This window comes from Lupinus angustifolius, chromosome LG18 (assembly GCF_001865875.1).
Source record: "Lupinus angustifolius cultivar Tanjil chromosome LG18, LupAngTanjil_v1.0, whole genome shotgun sequence".
NCBI lineage: Eukaryota > Viridiplantae > Streptophyta > Magnoliopsida > Fabales > Fabaceae > Lupinus > Lupinus angustifolius.
In genome coordinates, this window is record NC_032026.1 from 16,566,755 (window position 1) to 16,582,925 (window position 16,171).

At 35.3% G+C, this 16,171-nt stretch overlaps 2 protein-coding genes across 3 annotated transcripts; one reads left to right on the forward strand and one right to left on the reverse strand.

Annotated features, from left to right (window-relative positions):
- LOC109332602 (tetratricopeptide repeat protein SKI3) lies at positions 1,171-9,071 on the reverse strand. The gene is made up of 20 exons (XM_019567587.1): positions 8,922-9,071; positions 8,720-8,809; positions 8,408-8,611; positions 8,033-8,290; positions 7,861-7,953; positions 7,625-7,765; positions 7,429-7,509; positions 7,035-7,282; positions 6,789-6,960; positions 6,398-6,513; positions 6,241-6,298; positions 5,898-5,963; positions 5,561-5,773; positions 5,430-5,481; positions 4,846-5,219; positions 4,645-4,739; positions 3,220-3,467; positions 2,348-2,986; positions 1,772-1,975; positions 1,171-1,525 (listed from the first exon to the last, which is right to left on the reverse strand). Exons 1-20 carry the CDS (start codon positions 8,928-8,930, stop codon positions 1,344-1,346), a joined length of 3,543 nt encoding a protein of 1,180 aa, XP_019423132.1. The 5' UTR covers positions 8,931-9,071; the 3' UTR covers positions 1,171-1,343.
- Positions 11,840-15,863, forward strand: LOC109332598 (chaperone protein dnaJ 10). Of its 2 annotated transcripts, XM_019567579.1 has the most exons (11): positions 11,840-11,982; positions 12,029-12,131; positions 12,230-12,289; positions 12,452-12,534; positions 12,636-12,795; positions 13,862-13,991; positions 14,342-14,500; positions 14,824-15,002; positions 15,099-15,179; positions 15,261-15,398; positions 15,529-15,863. In XM_019567579.1, the coding sequence occupies exons 2-11, from the start codon at positions 12,045-12,047 to the stop codon at positions 15,634-15,636; spliced, it is 1,185 nt and encodes a 394-aa protein (XP_019423124.1). In that variant the 5' UTR covers positions 11,840-11,982; positions 12,029-12,044; the 3' UTR covers positions 15,637-15,863. The 2 variants fall into 2 exon arrangements, with proteins under 2 accessions (XP_019423124.1, XP_019423125.1); XM_019567580.1 differs by lacking the exon at positions 15,261-15,398 and having other exon boundaries at positions 11,840-12,131.

The following is a 16,171-nucleotide window of genomic DNA, read 5'->3' on the forward strand; positions in this document are numbered from 1 at the left end:
GATAATAAATATTTAATTTTATATTTTTTATAATTAGAATATATTTGTTATATTTAGTGTATTTTTTTGTTATGATCATATTCAGAATAAGGTAAGAGATATGGTTAATAATGTGTTGGTGGTGGTTAATTAGAATTATATGGTTTTTCGTAAAATTAAATAATGTGAAAGACAAAATAAGAAAATTACACCATAATCAAAAGGGTATTTGATTTGATGATACATTAACCGTCTATAAAATTTATACACTATCTTTAATTGTTTTTTTGTGTGATGTTTCATTGATTTTGTTCTCAACGTCAAGAACCCTTCACAAGTAATCCCTTCCAGAAATGTCAAGCATAGTAAATTCAAGCTTGCTCAAAATTGACATCCTTGATACACATGAAGTAGAAAAGAGAGTATAAAGTTGATTGAATACTTTTGAAAAAAAATATATGGTAGAGGAGAGAGAATGTAAAGGGATGTTGTTGACTGATAAAAATCAATACAAGTAAAATGGAACATCAACTTGTAAGATCATCTGTCCCAACTTGATGTTCATAATATTGTCTCACTTATTTATATCTAGACGTATAGGTTAAATATATTATTTTCATAAAATAAGATTAAAATCAAGTATTATTTTTTTTATTTGTTGACAAACATTGATTGGTATGTGGATATAGGATCACATCCCATATTGTGAAGCACTAATGATAATCTTCCTTAGATTTGCAAGAGGATTGACATTCCAATGTATTTTGGAACTTACACATGTTGGAGGAATTGTTTGCAAAAGAAAGTTGGTGCAGTTTTAGAGCTACTAATGAAGCTATAGGTTTAGATATTGTTTACAAGAATCACATACCTTTCTCATGCTCATCTATGTTAGTTCTTACATTTAACTAGCGTGTTCATCATGCCTCAAACTATGGGACCCGATGGCCATTTATTTTCAGCTTCCGCAAAGAATAAATTATAATAATCAAACTCAAGCACTCGCAGCATCCAAATTTTTCATCCAGATTCTCCTAGGAATGCATTTCAATTGTAGTAAATACTACATATATGTCCTCACGCAAATTTCTGTATTCTTAATGGTGCCTAAACTAAATTTGATACAGATTCATGAACTGAATATTGTAAAGAGGAATGATCCCTATAAACTACAAACAGTAAATTTTACCCTTGAAATAAGCACATGTTTTACTTTTTCTTTCTGGTTCACTATAAAATTGTTTTCAATTGATTCATGCCTTAGTTAACTATTACAATTTTTTTGGTAACAACTCTCATCCTGAATAGACAATAGAAGTGATACATAGACAATATCCTGAAACAGGTTCCTTTCACTTGTAAATCTACTCTAGAAGCTTCAGTAAAACTTTCCAATATCTCATACAAGAAGGATTCACATGAATTGCCCTAAGAACCCATCTCTGAGGAGTCTGAGTGGACACTATGCTATATGTAGTTTTGGCCCCAGCTTTCAACTGTCTTGCAAGCAAATGCATTTGAAAGTAAAGCTCAGCAGGCCTCATTTCTAAGACGAAAAAAACAGCAGATGTTAGACATTTCTTCCACGTAAAGTTTTGGAGGAACTAACGACAACTAATAGCACCATTATAAAATATTGCATGACATTCTATTAATCGTCTAGGAAGCTAATAAATCATACATTAAGCATCCCAACTAATATATCATTTCCCTCTATTGCATTCAACTCTAAAAATTTCTGTCCCACAAATAAAAATACTTTCATTTTCAGACAAAATCATAGAAATCAAACCTGATGGCCAAGTATCCCATTCAAGGGAAAGATTTCTGTCCCACTTCTCCTTAGAACCGAGGCTTCCTTCTGCTTGAGCCACCAATACAGAGACAAGAGGCAAGGGAATTAATGAAAGCTCATGAACTTTGGTAAGACTCTTAGCAGCCTGTAATAGGAACTTAGAATCATTGTGTTGCCTGCCAATCTCCATACAAATAGCACCTACATGGAAAGAAAAATAGATAGATAAGATGGATATGAATCTAAAAATTCATTTTGATGCATTGCAGGAGGCAACCTCTGGGACTAAAGTATTTCAAATGATAATTGTTATTATGCAGAAATAATGTTAAAATGAATATAGTGAAGCTCTCAAACACCAAATCAAATAACAAATACATACACCAACAAGGTGTTGGTCTAGTGGTGTAAGGCCCCACTAGATCCCCAGGATGACCAAAAGGTCAAGGGTTCGATTCCTGGGAGCAACACTTGTTGGGACGAGCAGTCACGCACCCCGAAAGAGGTTAGTTCCTTACCCAAAAGGGTGAGGGGATACCCTTGATAGTACCCAAAAAAATAACAAATACATACCATGACATAGAAAGAGGCAGCTCTCAAAACCTGTCAAGGAACAAGCCTGTCCCATAAACTCTTCTGCGGAGAATAAATCCCTGTTCTGCAAGGAAATCATACCTCTCACTAGGTTATATACAGCCATCCACATATTCAATGAATTTCCACCCTTTTGAACACATTCTTCAAAGTTCAGATCTATGACATTGGAGCTCATTTGCAGTTCATACCGACATTCCATTAGTTTGAGACAGATCCAACCAATATGGCAATCTGTCCTAAGCTCCAAGCATTGTACAAACTCATTCTTAAAATTTAGATGATCACCTTTCATGGCATACACACGGCACAGTAGTAGATGAGCGAAGAATAAATAATCATCAGGAAGCACAAGTTCAGAAGCCTTTTTCGCATGAGAGATAGAGGTAATGTGATCCCCACATTGTAAACTGATCTCAGAGGCACAAAGTAGAAGTTGGAAGTGTCTATATTGATACAACATTTCTGTCTTGCTATACAATTCATTTGCGAGGGCAACATGAGTTAGACGCTTTAGTATAACACAAAGATGATGAGGAAATCTCTCTTCACGTGCCCTCTGAAGATAACTAAGAACAATCAAGTACTGGGCATCATGATTCCATGGTCTGGGGGGGGGTGTAACATGATTATTCTCGTCCTTGTAATAATGACACTAGATATCTACAGATAGAGTCATTAGACTTGTGACAAATTAGGATTTATTCCCAAGAACAGAATACTCTACAACAGTTGTACTTGAATTTTCCCCAAAGAATATATTTCCCCCACTTATCTTGGTGAGTGTTCAACAACAATATAATAAGATTTTAATTTTTGGGCAGTTACTAGGCATAAAGGGAAAGAAAAATAGTACTTCTGCAGGTATCTGATAGCTCCAGAATGACTAGAACACTGCTTCGTACAAGTTGGAAAAGTAAACTTCGGACTGCTGTTGCTAGTGGCATAGCAAGCAACTGCCGCAGCACCATGAATATCAGAAGCTGATTTTAAACCTTCTTGATCAGAAAGATCAAGATGCCCCAGTTTACAGCATCTTATCGCCACATGACAATTGTTTAACTCTTTACTGGATAGCAAGAGATAGCCAAGAAGGTTCCTGTTCCAAGAGAAATGTGAGACAAAAGATGTTTTTTTAGCATACATTACAGAGCTAGAAATTTTCCTTTTTAATAATTTTTTTGCCTTTCTATTGTCTATCCATCTGGCCAATGTGTTTATTCTTGAATATCACACAAATATTATTATCTAAAACTTTTTATACATGACCATTGTATCAAAGCAAGGCCAGATGAATTCGAAACAACTATAAATATTCTAGCAATCCATTCCAGCCAAATGCACCAATGAACCACAAAGCAAGTGCATAGCCAAAGATTTTAGAATCTTTACCAAAGCTCTATTTGGCAGTTTGGTTCTCATTAAAGAAACGAGATAATCAGCATTAGTACAAATGGCTGTCAACCCGCCAACCTGAGTGGATAGGGAAAAAATAATAAATTTTAAGGAAGTGCGGGGTATTTTGGAACTCAGTGAACTTCCATGTTAGTCTAACTGGAGCAGTCAAAACTTGAACCAGTGGTGACATTGTGACAAGCAATGGTGGGTTGGGATTGCAGGTGATGACATAGAAAGGCTGAACTGTTGGATTCATGGAGAGGACAGAGGGATAAACACTCAGGATAAGAAAAGATGAGGTGGCAGGACACTTGAGTTGTGTTACTAGACACGTTAGTACCTGCTACACCTGCAACCTCAGCAATTTTTTAATGGTCGTCACAGCATGTGATGGGAAAGGCCTAATTGAAAAAGGAAACTTGTGCAATTACCAAAAAATAAAGTCCATGCGCCAAATTAAAATTTGAGTAAGACTATAGGGAGTAATTGATTAATTAAAACTAAAAAACTGTGTCAAATCAAATGACTATTTGTATAGAGAAGAAGATTGTGAAAGAGACAGGGAGAGAAAAGATAGAATTTCTATTTATTTTTTATCGAAATGACTGAAGTTACACTATTACAATGATTAGGAAGTACTTATGGTTGAGCTGTGCAGTACAAGTGTATTACACTGCCAATGATTAAGTACATTACTGCTATGGTAACTGTCAGTAACAGACTGACAATGCAATTGTACTACAGCAGTACAGTTGCACTTTATGTACAACAGTTAACTAACCTACAAAGCAAAACTATCAAGCGTATAGCCTAGCCTTTCTGTGACACATCTTTAATACTATTATTAGGGTACAAGTCTTAACACAGAAAAAGTCTACCTCATCAAATTACAGTTAGGGAACATGTGCATAGCTTTTTTGAGGTAGGCAACTCCACTCTGAACTTCAACACAGCAAACAGACCCATTTTTGACCTGTCAAAACCATAATATCATGTTTTCCATCTCATTTTCATGTAAAGCATTTTTGGGCGAAATAGGAGACAGGGGAGGAAGCAAAATTAAGAGGCTAAAAAAATACCAGTTTACCAAGCGCTATTAAAAAGTGCATCCTGGCAATTTCTTCATGATACTTGAGAAAATATCGGGTAGTTGTGACAACAAATCCAAGACGATTATTTCCATCAAGAGCATTGATAGCCAACATAACAAAACAAACTTTTGAACTTTGAAATAGCTCCTTTGGCATTTTCAAAATGTTAGTGATGACTGCATCCAGTCCACATATGTAGTATATTAATCTACAGATGAAGCATATGGATGTAGCAACAGATGCCTTTTCCATAGAAGAAAGAGTTGCAGCAAGACTTCTAGCTACAGAGAGAGCCAAACCATTTTCACCAAGTTGCCACAATGAGAAAGCATATACCTGTAAGCCTTCTGCGTCAAGTGCCCCTTAAACAATATATCATACAACTGTGTTAGCAAAGAAAAATCCAAATACATTTTCAGACGATGGTCAAAGACAACATCCTTCAAAATGAGGCTAAAGCAAAAAGCAAAGCATCCCAAAAACAATATTAACAGTAGGGTTTTATATTGAAATATATAAATTGTTAAATCAAAGAACTTTAAAAAAATAAATTGCAAAATCCAATCCTGAACCTTGGATCTTCAAATTTTCACATTCCTGCACAGCATCAACAGCATTCCCTGCCTGTATCAAATAGTATGAAACAGTGAGCATTACTGTAGGATTTGAAAAAACAAGACAGGGTGGTCTCTAGTATAATTACCAAAGAAAGCGATCTGGCCAAATTGATTGATATGTCCTTGATTTGTGAGTCTGCAATAGTCCATGAGCCAATGTTGATTGCATGACGTGCTAACCTATAAGAAGCAGCAGCAGACTTGTACTCTTTTCGAGCCTCACAAACCAGCCCATGTAAATTATGGGATTCAGGATAGTGAGGAGAATGCTGCACAGCCTGTTGAATAGCTCCAAAAACCTGTGACGGTAAAATACAGCATTGGTATGACCGTGTGAATTTCAATGTAAGCAGCTGCTTCACAAGAGGGGAATGAAAATATGTAATCACCACATCAAAATACCAATCTACCATAAAATATAACCTGTGAAGATGACAGGCGGCCACTTGGCAAAGCAAGCTTAGTGAGACCAATTTGGAATTCAGCTAACTGTACATTAATAAAAATAATATAAAGAAATTAGTAAAATTTAAACACAACAAATAAAAATATTAGGCTAAAATGATATGTCCAATAAAGCTGTGAAGCAAGTATTGAGAAGAAATCCCTCCAACATGCCAGAGGGACCAGAAATCAATGTCATCCCATAAAAATTCTAAACAACAAATACACGGTGATGATAAATAACCACCAAACCCAAACAATAGGACAATATAAACACCAAACACATTATAAATTGCATTTTAAGTGATAGAAATTAATATACAGGCATTATCTGCACAGCTCGTGAACAGCTCTCAAATGCTTCATCTAGTTCAAGGTCCCTACAATACAAAAAAAACATATAGTTAGAAAATTGGTAAACAAATAGACATAGATAAAACCATTTGCTTGCTACATGATAAATGGAACTCAAATTATACCTAATACAAGACTCAGCTGACATGCTTGCCCATGGCAATGCAAGGCCAGGATCAATACTTCTAGCACGATCGAACACCTGCTTTGCCAGTTGCTTTTCACCCTCTTTATAATACAGCTGCAAAATGTAGAAAGTTAAATACAAGTTGAAAAGCCTGCACACATAAAATTGCCAAAGTATTTCATAGGATGTTCAGCATTACAATATTAATCAAAGAGGCAGAGATTGCCATGTAAACTAACCCATCCATGACTTATGATTTTTAAGTTTCATTTTTCTCTGCCCAGTCAACTTATCAAAAAATCAATTTGACAAGTACATCCAGTAATAACAATGAACAATTACCACATCAGGTTATTACTTTTAACTGATGAGACAACACATGACATTACCTTCCCAAGATATCCCCAAGCAACAGCTAGAGATAGATTCAATTGCAGTCCCCTGATTAAAGCATGATGATTAAGTGCATTATGGTGCGACAAACATCCCAGAGCCATCCAAAACTCATAATTGTCACCCTCAAGTAGCAAGGCTCCCAGAGACATCTTCTCTGGCAGTGGCCTGCTAAAACAATTAGTTGAGGGGACCACACCAGTCAAGAAGATGAAAAAATAATCAGATTGGATAGATCATACCATGCACTTGAGTCTTGTTTACAATTCTCACTCAATGAAGTAATAAGATCTGAAGTTACTGCAATGTCAGCATAGATGTTTGCTTGCCATGGTGACAAGTGCAGGGCTCGTTGATACGAAAACATAGCACGTCTTGCAGCCAACAAGCAGGTCATCCTCCAAGAAATAATGGAAGCACTGAAAGCCTCCTTATCGGTTTCCAATTTTTGGACATCCTCAACCCAAGGAAAACATCTTGCATATGTAAGCTACAACAGACCAAAATAAAATGAAATAAAACTAAGAATAAGTGAACAGTGAAGAAAACCCATGTCATAAAATACCAACACATCAACATGTATTTAGTGCACTACTGCAATGTCCTTAAAGTTTGGAGAGAAAAAACAAATGATACCTGGATATCAGCATGCAGTTTCCAAATACATGAGACATTCCTAACAAAAAAAGCACTTGCCCTAGCAACCTCAGATGCTTCCTGCAGTCAGTTCAACGAGTTTGAGTAAATTATTATAACAAGATGGGAGAGCTTAACTTAATAAGGTACAACATAAAGGGCATCAGTATAGAACAAGATTTCAAAGAGAAGAAACCTCTAACAATGAAGCCCCCCACTGATATGCTCCCAGGTTAATGCAATCTTTTGCCAAACCAAGCAGTGCCAAAGCAAGTCCATATTGTGCAGGCACAGATTGCGGTGAAATCTCCAGAGCTTGTCGAAAATGTTCAACACCCTTAATGGAGAAAGGGGGAGATTAATTTACAGTAAAAGCAAAGACCATAAGATTGTTGTTTTTTCTGGTTTGAATGAGTATGAAAGTGTGTGTACCTTTCTAAATGAAGCAAGAGTTAAGGAGATATTTCCACTTTGAATGAAAGCAAAGAGCATGGTATTATCCAATTCAATGGCTCGGGCATAAGACTGATAGAAAATGAATAAGTAAAAAGTAAATAGGAGTTGAGGAGGGATAATTATGGGTCGTTATGAGAAAGGAAAGTACCTTTAGAGCAGCAGTAAACCTGCCGAGTCGGTGATAAGCAAGGCCCAAAGCTTCCCACAAATGAGGAGAAGTGGGATAGCCTCGAATGGCATATTGAAGGCTTTGAACAGCTTCAGGCCATTTGTTTTGATGAAGCTGCAGCAAACCTAATCTACGGAAAGCCCAGAAAGCCCTGGGTGAGTTTTGAGAAGCTTCGTAGCACACTGCCACCTCCAAACTATCCTTTCCTCCTTGGTCAAGTAAATTGCAAAGAGCTTCCTGACATACATACATACATACATATATACAAACATACATATGTTATTATGTGGGTGAAAACTGATGTTTAACAAACATGAAGAGAGGAGGATTGGGTTTAAAGAAAAAAGAGATAACCCCAGCATTAGAATCAAGAGGATTGAGCGCAACAGCTCGTTGGTAACACTTAATGGCTCGCTGAGTGTCACTGCTAATAATGCTGCTATAATAATGGCCCAGATATTTGAAAACTTGTCCATTATTAGGGTTCAATTTGGCAGATATGATAAAATGTTGAGCAGCCTTTTCCTTATTGTCTTGTTTTTCCCATAACAATATGCCCTGAGAGTGAAAGAAAGAGAGAATTATTATACTATATATATATATATATATATAACTAAACTCATCAAAATGAATAATGAATAATGAATAATGAATTCAAATTGAGACAATATCAAAATGAAGGGAAGCGTCGTCCGGGGAATCCTGCAAGCGTCTGAAGAGAAGCTCTGCTGCTCTTTCCTCCTCCTCCTTTTCATCCTGAGAGTGAAAGAAAGAGAGAATTCATAACACACACACACTCATAACACACACACTCATAACACACACACTCATAACACACACACTCACACACATCACAATCAGATCATACCATAGCCATAGGGGTTTGTTTGGTTAACTTGGCTACAACTCAAGGCTACTCAAAGCTATCACTAACCATTCAAACCAGATACCAATCACTAAACCCTTTCCCCTTCTCTCCAACCTTCTCTTCTTTTCTCATATGTCTAATTCCATTTACACTACCTCAATCAATCAATTCCAAACTTATTATTTACTTCAATACAAATATTTTATATTATTATATTAATATACTTTTTATATGATTAATATATTTTTTATATTTATTATATGTATTAATTTTTAGAGTGACATTTCTCTTTATATGTAAATCATTATATCTTAATTCAACTATCAATATTAAAATATATCTATACAAGATTATCATATGATTAATAACTAACTTTTAGTTATAATTACTCATTATTAGTTGTGAGATCCAAATTTATTACTCTCATAGTTTTTGTATGAAAATTATTCTAACTTGAATCATCGCTATATAAATTGTTATCCTTCAAACTACTATACACTGAACTGAAAAACTAATCTATATTAAATTCATCTCATTCTCATTTATGATGGAAAAATTACGTGGGTAGCGTAGTTTGACTACACTATCCCACATCTAGTGTATGTTTTGAATTATTTACGGATATGATGTAATTTTCAGTGGATCTCGTGGACACCATGCACGATTTCACCAAAGTCGTGGACCACATCCACGACTTTCCACAAAAAATGTGGACCCTATCCACGATTTCCTTACACCATGTCAAATCCAGGTAAGTCGTGGACCAGGGACACGAGTTTCATGGCAATCTCGTGGACCAGGTCCACGAGTTCCATGTAATGTCGTGGATCACGTACACGAGATCTAAGTCGTGTCTTAGATCCACGACTTTCAAGCAATATATATACCCCTCACCCTGAATGTAAACCACACTGAAGGAATAAACTGTACGAAAAATCTGTAGTTTAATTTCTAATTGAAGAACTGTGACTATAAAAGGTAACTCAAAATGCTTTATATTTTTTCAATTCATTTATTTTATAGTTAATTTTATGTATTGTTACTTATGTTTAAATGTAAACATGTTTGTTTATATTTTACTCTATGTTATACGTAGATGGCAATTATTAGAGATATTGTTAGTGATGATGAAGACATTGAGCTTTGTGACGACGATGGTGATGATGTTCAAATTACCACTACTGAACTAGTTAACATAACATATGATACTCCTTCATCTTTTTTCGTTAACATTGATTATCAATCTAGACAAGATTTTCCATATAGAAGTACTCACATAAGTACTGATATAGATAATGATCTTTTTGTTGATATGCAATTTGAATCAAATGAAGCAACAATAAATACTGTAAAACAATTTCATATGAGAAATTCTGTTACAAAATGTAAACATTATGGTGTTGGTTATACAGTGACATATAGGAGGGCTTGAACTGCTAAACAAATAGCAATGTCCCAAATTTATAGTGATCGGGAGGGATCACTTTTATGTCCCAAAATTAGATTTATAAGTTTAGTTAAATTATATTATTTTTATAAATTATAAATAATATTAAAAAGAAAAAAATATTTCGTATGCCCCACCGAATCTCGTGGACCGGGTACACGACTATGGAAGTCGTGTAACCTATACACAATTTCACTAAGGAGAGAGAAACTCTGTATGGAAATCGTGGATGGTGTCCACGACTTTCCATGGAAATCGTGGATGGTGTCCATGACTTTCCATATAAATCATGGCTCAAGTCCACGACTTTGGCAAACTCGTGAATGGCATCCACAAGTTTGGTAAACTTAAACCAATTCCGTAATTACTTGAAAATATACCCTAAACGTGGGTTGGTGTAGTCAAACTACACTACCCACCTAATTTTTCCCACTTATAATTTACATCTTGGTAAACTCTAGACCTTTTTGTTTACACTCCCATTTTCTTGTTACTCTCACTCAAATCTCAAGATTCTCACACACCCAAACTAAGCAACATCATATCATTTCTCACACCATGTCATATTGTTAAGTTTGTGTATGGTAGAGTGGGCGTGACTCGTGAGAGTGGAGGAAGAGAGTAAGCATGAGGAGGAGGGTGACTACTCTATAAGTGTGACTAAAGTTAAAAGGTGAAAGTAAAAGGGGACACATTTTCTATCTTACAATTGTGTCACTCCACATGTGATAAATTATAATTGATGAGAAAAAGTTAATAATTAAATATTTAATTTAAATATATTTTTTCAACCAATTACAACTTATGACACATGAAACGAAACACAATATATGATATTAGATGTGCACATAAAAAGATGTATAAGATAAGATGAATCTTCTTGATAATTATGACACATAGTAATTAAAGTATGGGCATGGATAAACTTTTTATAAGTGGAAATAAATTTGTCTCTTATAAAATCTCCATGCTACACTTAAAAACAATATAATTTTTAATGATTTATCTTAAAGTAGAATCTATCTTAATTTTGAGAGTTAAGAAGTATTAAATTAAAGTTGTTGATTACTTAAAAAGAAACATAATAAAGTTTTATCCACCTAATATATTATTGAATAATTGATGGTGGTTATATTTTATGTGAATATGAGCATACAAGGCCAAGTTATTATTTCATTTAACTGTGTGTTGTTTTTTAAAGTTCAAATATGTAGTTTATGTAATTTATATCATTAAATATTTAGCATGAAATGGTAACTTTTTTTTTTTGGGTGTGAGGATGAAATGCAAACTTATAAAATATATTCTGAAGGCAAATAGGATAAGTAAGTTATATAAAGATTATTGATTTATAAAATATAGAATTAATTTATATTTTATAAATTTGCGAAAGAGTCCCTTAATAAGCGAAGAATTGTTTTAATATATATTTTTGACCTAACAGTGTTTTGTATTCTGGAATGATTTAAAGGAAAGAGATACGTATATGTGTGGTTGCAGCGGTCAACAAACGTCGGGATTCCGTAGTCCAAAGCACACGAAGGAGATCAAGAAGGAAGGATTGTGATACGTGATTGCTAAGTGTGCCGTGGTGTGGTGTGGTTTGAGATCGATCATTCAATCATTGAATCATTCAATCGATCATTGAATCAACCATTGAATCATTCAACCAATCGATGGTGAAGGAAACCGAATACTACGACGTGCTGGGTGTCAGCCCCACCGCATCGGAAGCCGAGATTAAGAAAGCTTATTATATCAAGGTCCTCCTCGATCTGTAATACAATTCAACAATGCTTATTTACTTTCATACTTCATTCTTAATTCTCCTCATTTCTCTTCTTTTTTCTTATGCTTGCAGGCACGCCAGGTGCATCCTGATAAAAACCCAAATGATCCTCTTGCTGCCCAAAATTTTCAGGCAAGTATGTTACATTTTTGTTTAGACCTTCCATTTCATGAAATACGGTGGAGGGACCTCATTTGTAAAGGAATGGACTCAGATGTCCACATTATGATTCCCAATTAATTGTCATTCATTATACCCACCTAACAAATTAACATCAATGCCCATATTCTTCAGGTGTTGGGTGAGGCTTACCAAGTTCTCAGCGACCCAGCTCAAAGGCAAGCTTATGATGCTCATGGCAAATCAGGAATCTCAACGTCCGTTTTATTTCCACCCACATTTACCACCGTTCATAGTATTATAGTTTCAACCTTTTCTCTTGTGCTCATTTTTAATCTATTTTTTCTGCTCTTTTCAGTGAAGCAATTATTGATCCTGCAGCAATCTTTGCCATGCTCTTTGGTAGCGAGCTTTTTGAGGAATATATAGGCCAGTTAGCCATGGCTTCAATGGCTTCAATGGACATTTTTACTGAAGGGGAACAATTTGATGCAAAAAAGTTGCAAGACAAAATGAGGGTATAACTTCACATTATATTTTTCAACAACTGCATTCTCTTATGGCCGACTACTTCTATGTGACTACCCGTGTCACTAGTTATATACTGGGGGTACAATACTTTGACTATACATGGTGTGACTAATATCATGTCTTAAAAAAAGTCATCACACCCACTTAAGCACACCATTTCCTAATAAGCCTCATCCAAATAAACATTAATTGAGGCCTTTGTTTGGACAGCACTTCTTAACAGGATTAATACTATTAATCACTTGTGAGTCTCATGACAGATACACACAACTCATAATGTGATTTCTCCCAATATTTCCAAGGTTAAACCTATTGTTTGGACAACAGTGTTTGTAGGATTAACGCCCACGAGTTGTTATGATACACTGATCTCGCTATGTGATATCTGCTAATATATCGCATGATTCAAAACATATGAAACAAGCAGCCTCCTTAGTTTGCACCGATAGGTAGCTCACTAGTCCGGCATAACTTGTTTGTGTTCTTTGGAGACTTCTGGAAACGCCTTTCAAATTTGAAAGTCTTCACCCATTAAAAAAAAAATTGTAGGTTAAATGGATTAAAAAATGCTTTGGTGATTACTCCAGTATTTTGGAATGTTTAGGGTGATCATTGCAGTTTCTCCAAAATTACATATGTGCTTCAAAAGCTCTGATACTAATACCCGCCTGTCTTTTTGTCTGGGCACTTTTTAGAGTGCTGAACATATCTGTGCAATCTGGAATGCTTTTACTTATGAAAGTTGTTACTGATGTAGAATTGATTAAGAAAAATGCTTAGGTGATAATTCCAAAATTTTGGAGTGCTGCTCCAGATTTTTTAATACTCACTGCATTCCATTTCTTTTGATATTTAATGTTATGCACATAGTTTAATAACCCTATCTAAATCTTCATTGGAAACTACATTAAAGTGGAGCAATAAGAGGTGAAAAGAGAAGTGATAAATAGCAGTATGGTTGGAAAATAAAGCATAAATGTGTCAGATTTATCCTGTCTTGGGTGCAATTTTTTATTTTGATTTGTTGTTTTGAATAGATTATTTTTGCTTCAGGTTGTTCAGAAGGAGAGGGAAGAAAAGCTTGCAGAGATACTGAAAAGTAGACTCAACCAATATCTTCAAGGAAACAAAGAGGATTTTATTAATCAAGCAGAAGCTGAAGTAGCCCGGCTATCCAATGCAGGTATGGCCTAAGAATAATTGGAGACATGCAGAGAACAAGAATGCTGAAAACATAGTGTACCTACAAAGTTAATGTGACCAGAATACATGGTTATACCTCAGTTAGATTCTTTTTTCATCAGAAATATCAACCTGTGCTTGTAAAATGTCATTGAAGTTAATAGTCTTTTTTCTTCATATAAATATATAAGCATGTTATGTTTAAAAGATTGACTTTACATGAAATGGAAAAACACTCACCTCTTGTTGATCTCAAGTATTTGAATAGCTGTATTGAAGAAATCAACCTTACTCCTTAGAAGGAAAGTGACCGATGTACTTTTGCTGAAAAAAGTTATTTGTATCCAACAGCGTACGGTGTTGACATGTTGAATACCATTGGCTACATATATGCAAGGCAGGCGGCAAAAGAGCTAGGAAAGAAAGCTATCTATTTGGGTGTGCCTTTTATTGCTGAGTGGTTTAGAAACAAAGGGCACACTATCAAATCCCATGTAACAGCGGCAACAGGTGCGCAAACTTCATACCTGATTAACCTGATCATGTTATTATTATGCAATTCTGCTCTCCTTTTTTGTTCCACATTACATATTTCTCTCAAAGCTGCAGTGGATCAAATTAACCTTGGCCCATAAAGGCTTTGGTGCAGAAAGAGCCTAAGCTTTTGTGGCAATTTGCTGTTTATTTAATCCTTTAGTTATGGGTTATGGTTATGGATTTTTGATATTTGGCTTTGATTGAGAAGTGGTACCTCTTTAAGAAACTTGAATTGCTAATGTACAAAACGTTTGAACAGGAGGCTGATAAATTGTTTTTCTTTGTGCTGGTTCTAGGGGCAATCGCTTTGATCCAATTACAGGAGGATGTGAAGAAGCAACTCAATATGGAAGGGAACTATACTGAAGAAGAGCTTGAAGAATACATGCAATCTCACAAGAAATTAATGATTGACTCTTTGTGGAAGCTTAATGTGGCCGACATTGAGGCCACTCTCTCCCGTGTTTGTCAAATGGTTGCCTTTGCTACTCCACTGCACTTCTTTAGATAACATAACATGGATTTGAAGGTTAGATGTGCTTTAATTTAGATCATGTATGCTTTACTTTAGGTTCTTCAAGACAACAGTGCCAAGAAAGAAGAACTTCGAGCAAGAGCAAAGGGGTTGAAAAGTCTGGGTAAAATCTTCCAGGTAATATTTCTTTCCTCACTCTTCATGGAATTGTTAGCAGTACTGAGAATGAAATGATTTTGAAATTCGATTTTAATTTAGAGGGTTAAGTCAGTCGATGGGAATGAGAATGGAAGTGTGTCAAACAAAACGGTACATAAGTTGAACGGAAGTGAAACTAGCAATGATGCTTGTACTGCTAGTACATCACCTAAATCTTCAAGTCCTGATTTTTCTCAGGTGCAATTTTTCTCACACATCTTTCAATTTCATACAATTTATGCAAATCATTTGTTGCTATTTGAATGACATTCACCTATGAAATTTTTATAATGATAACTTACATTTAGTTTGACACAAATGGATGTAGAGCCCCTACGTGGAGGCCCCAAACTTTGCAGGCATGCAATTCGACTATAACTTCCCTAGGCCAACCGCGCCCCCAGGTGCCCAGAGACCTCCAACCAGCAAGGATTGATTGATTGATAGTGGATGATGCTGTTTGTCTCTTTTTAGGTATACCACCTATTATTGTATGTATTTATGGTATGGTATCTTGTGGGAGATTCCTATACAAATAGATTGTGTTGTTGAGAGGGCATCTTTGTGCACTGTGATTTATGCATGTCTAGTAACTCTGTTATGTATAATTGTGATTGGCTACCATTTAATTGGAATTGTGTACTTTATTGGGGTGTTGGCACTAATGCTTCTTTTTCCTTTTATCTTTCTGAGCTAGTGGAATGTCTATCTTATTAGGATTCTTCTATAATAACTTAGCATATTATTATTCTATCATGTATAATTGTGATTGGCTACCATTTATATTTTATTCAATATTTTTATACTATTGGAGAAGAATCCCTTCTTTGTTGTCATGAACCATGATAATATCCAATCTTAATCTATTACCTCTACATCTACATTCTGAATAAGAAATGATCTGTGGTAAGGGCACCAACCATATCATTCAGGATTTGCAATCTCAATATGCCAAGACACTGTTCTAGTCA

Coding starts and splice junctions, on each gene's coding strand:
- LOC109332602 (XM_019567587.1), bottom strand. Junction 5,964..6,240: donor GAGCTGTGCAGATAATGCCT/GTATATTAATTT, acceptor ATTAATGTACAG/TTAGCTGAATTCCAAATTGG. Junction 5,774..5,897: donor GCCGCCTGTCATCTTCACAG/GTTATATTTTAT, acceptor TTACCGTCACAG/GTTTTTGGAGCTATTCAACA.
- LOC109332598 (XM_019567579.1), top strand. CDS start 12,045: ATGGTGAAGGAAACCGAATACTACGACGTGCTGGGTGTCAGCCCCACC. Junction 12,132..12,229: donor AGAAAGCTTATTATATCAAG/GTCCTCCTCGAT, acceptor TTATGCTTGCAG/GCACGCCAGGTGCATCCTGA. Junction 12,290..12,451: donor TTGCTGCCCAAAATTTTCAG/GCAAGTATGTTA, acceptor CATATTCTTCAG/GTGTTGGGTGAGGCTTACCA.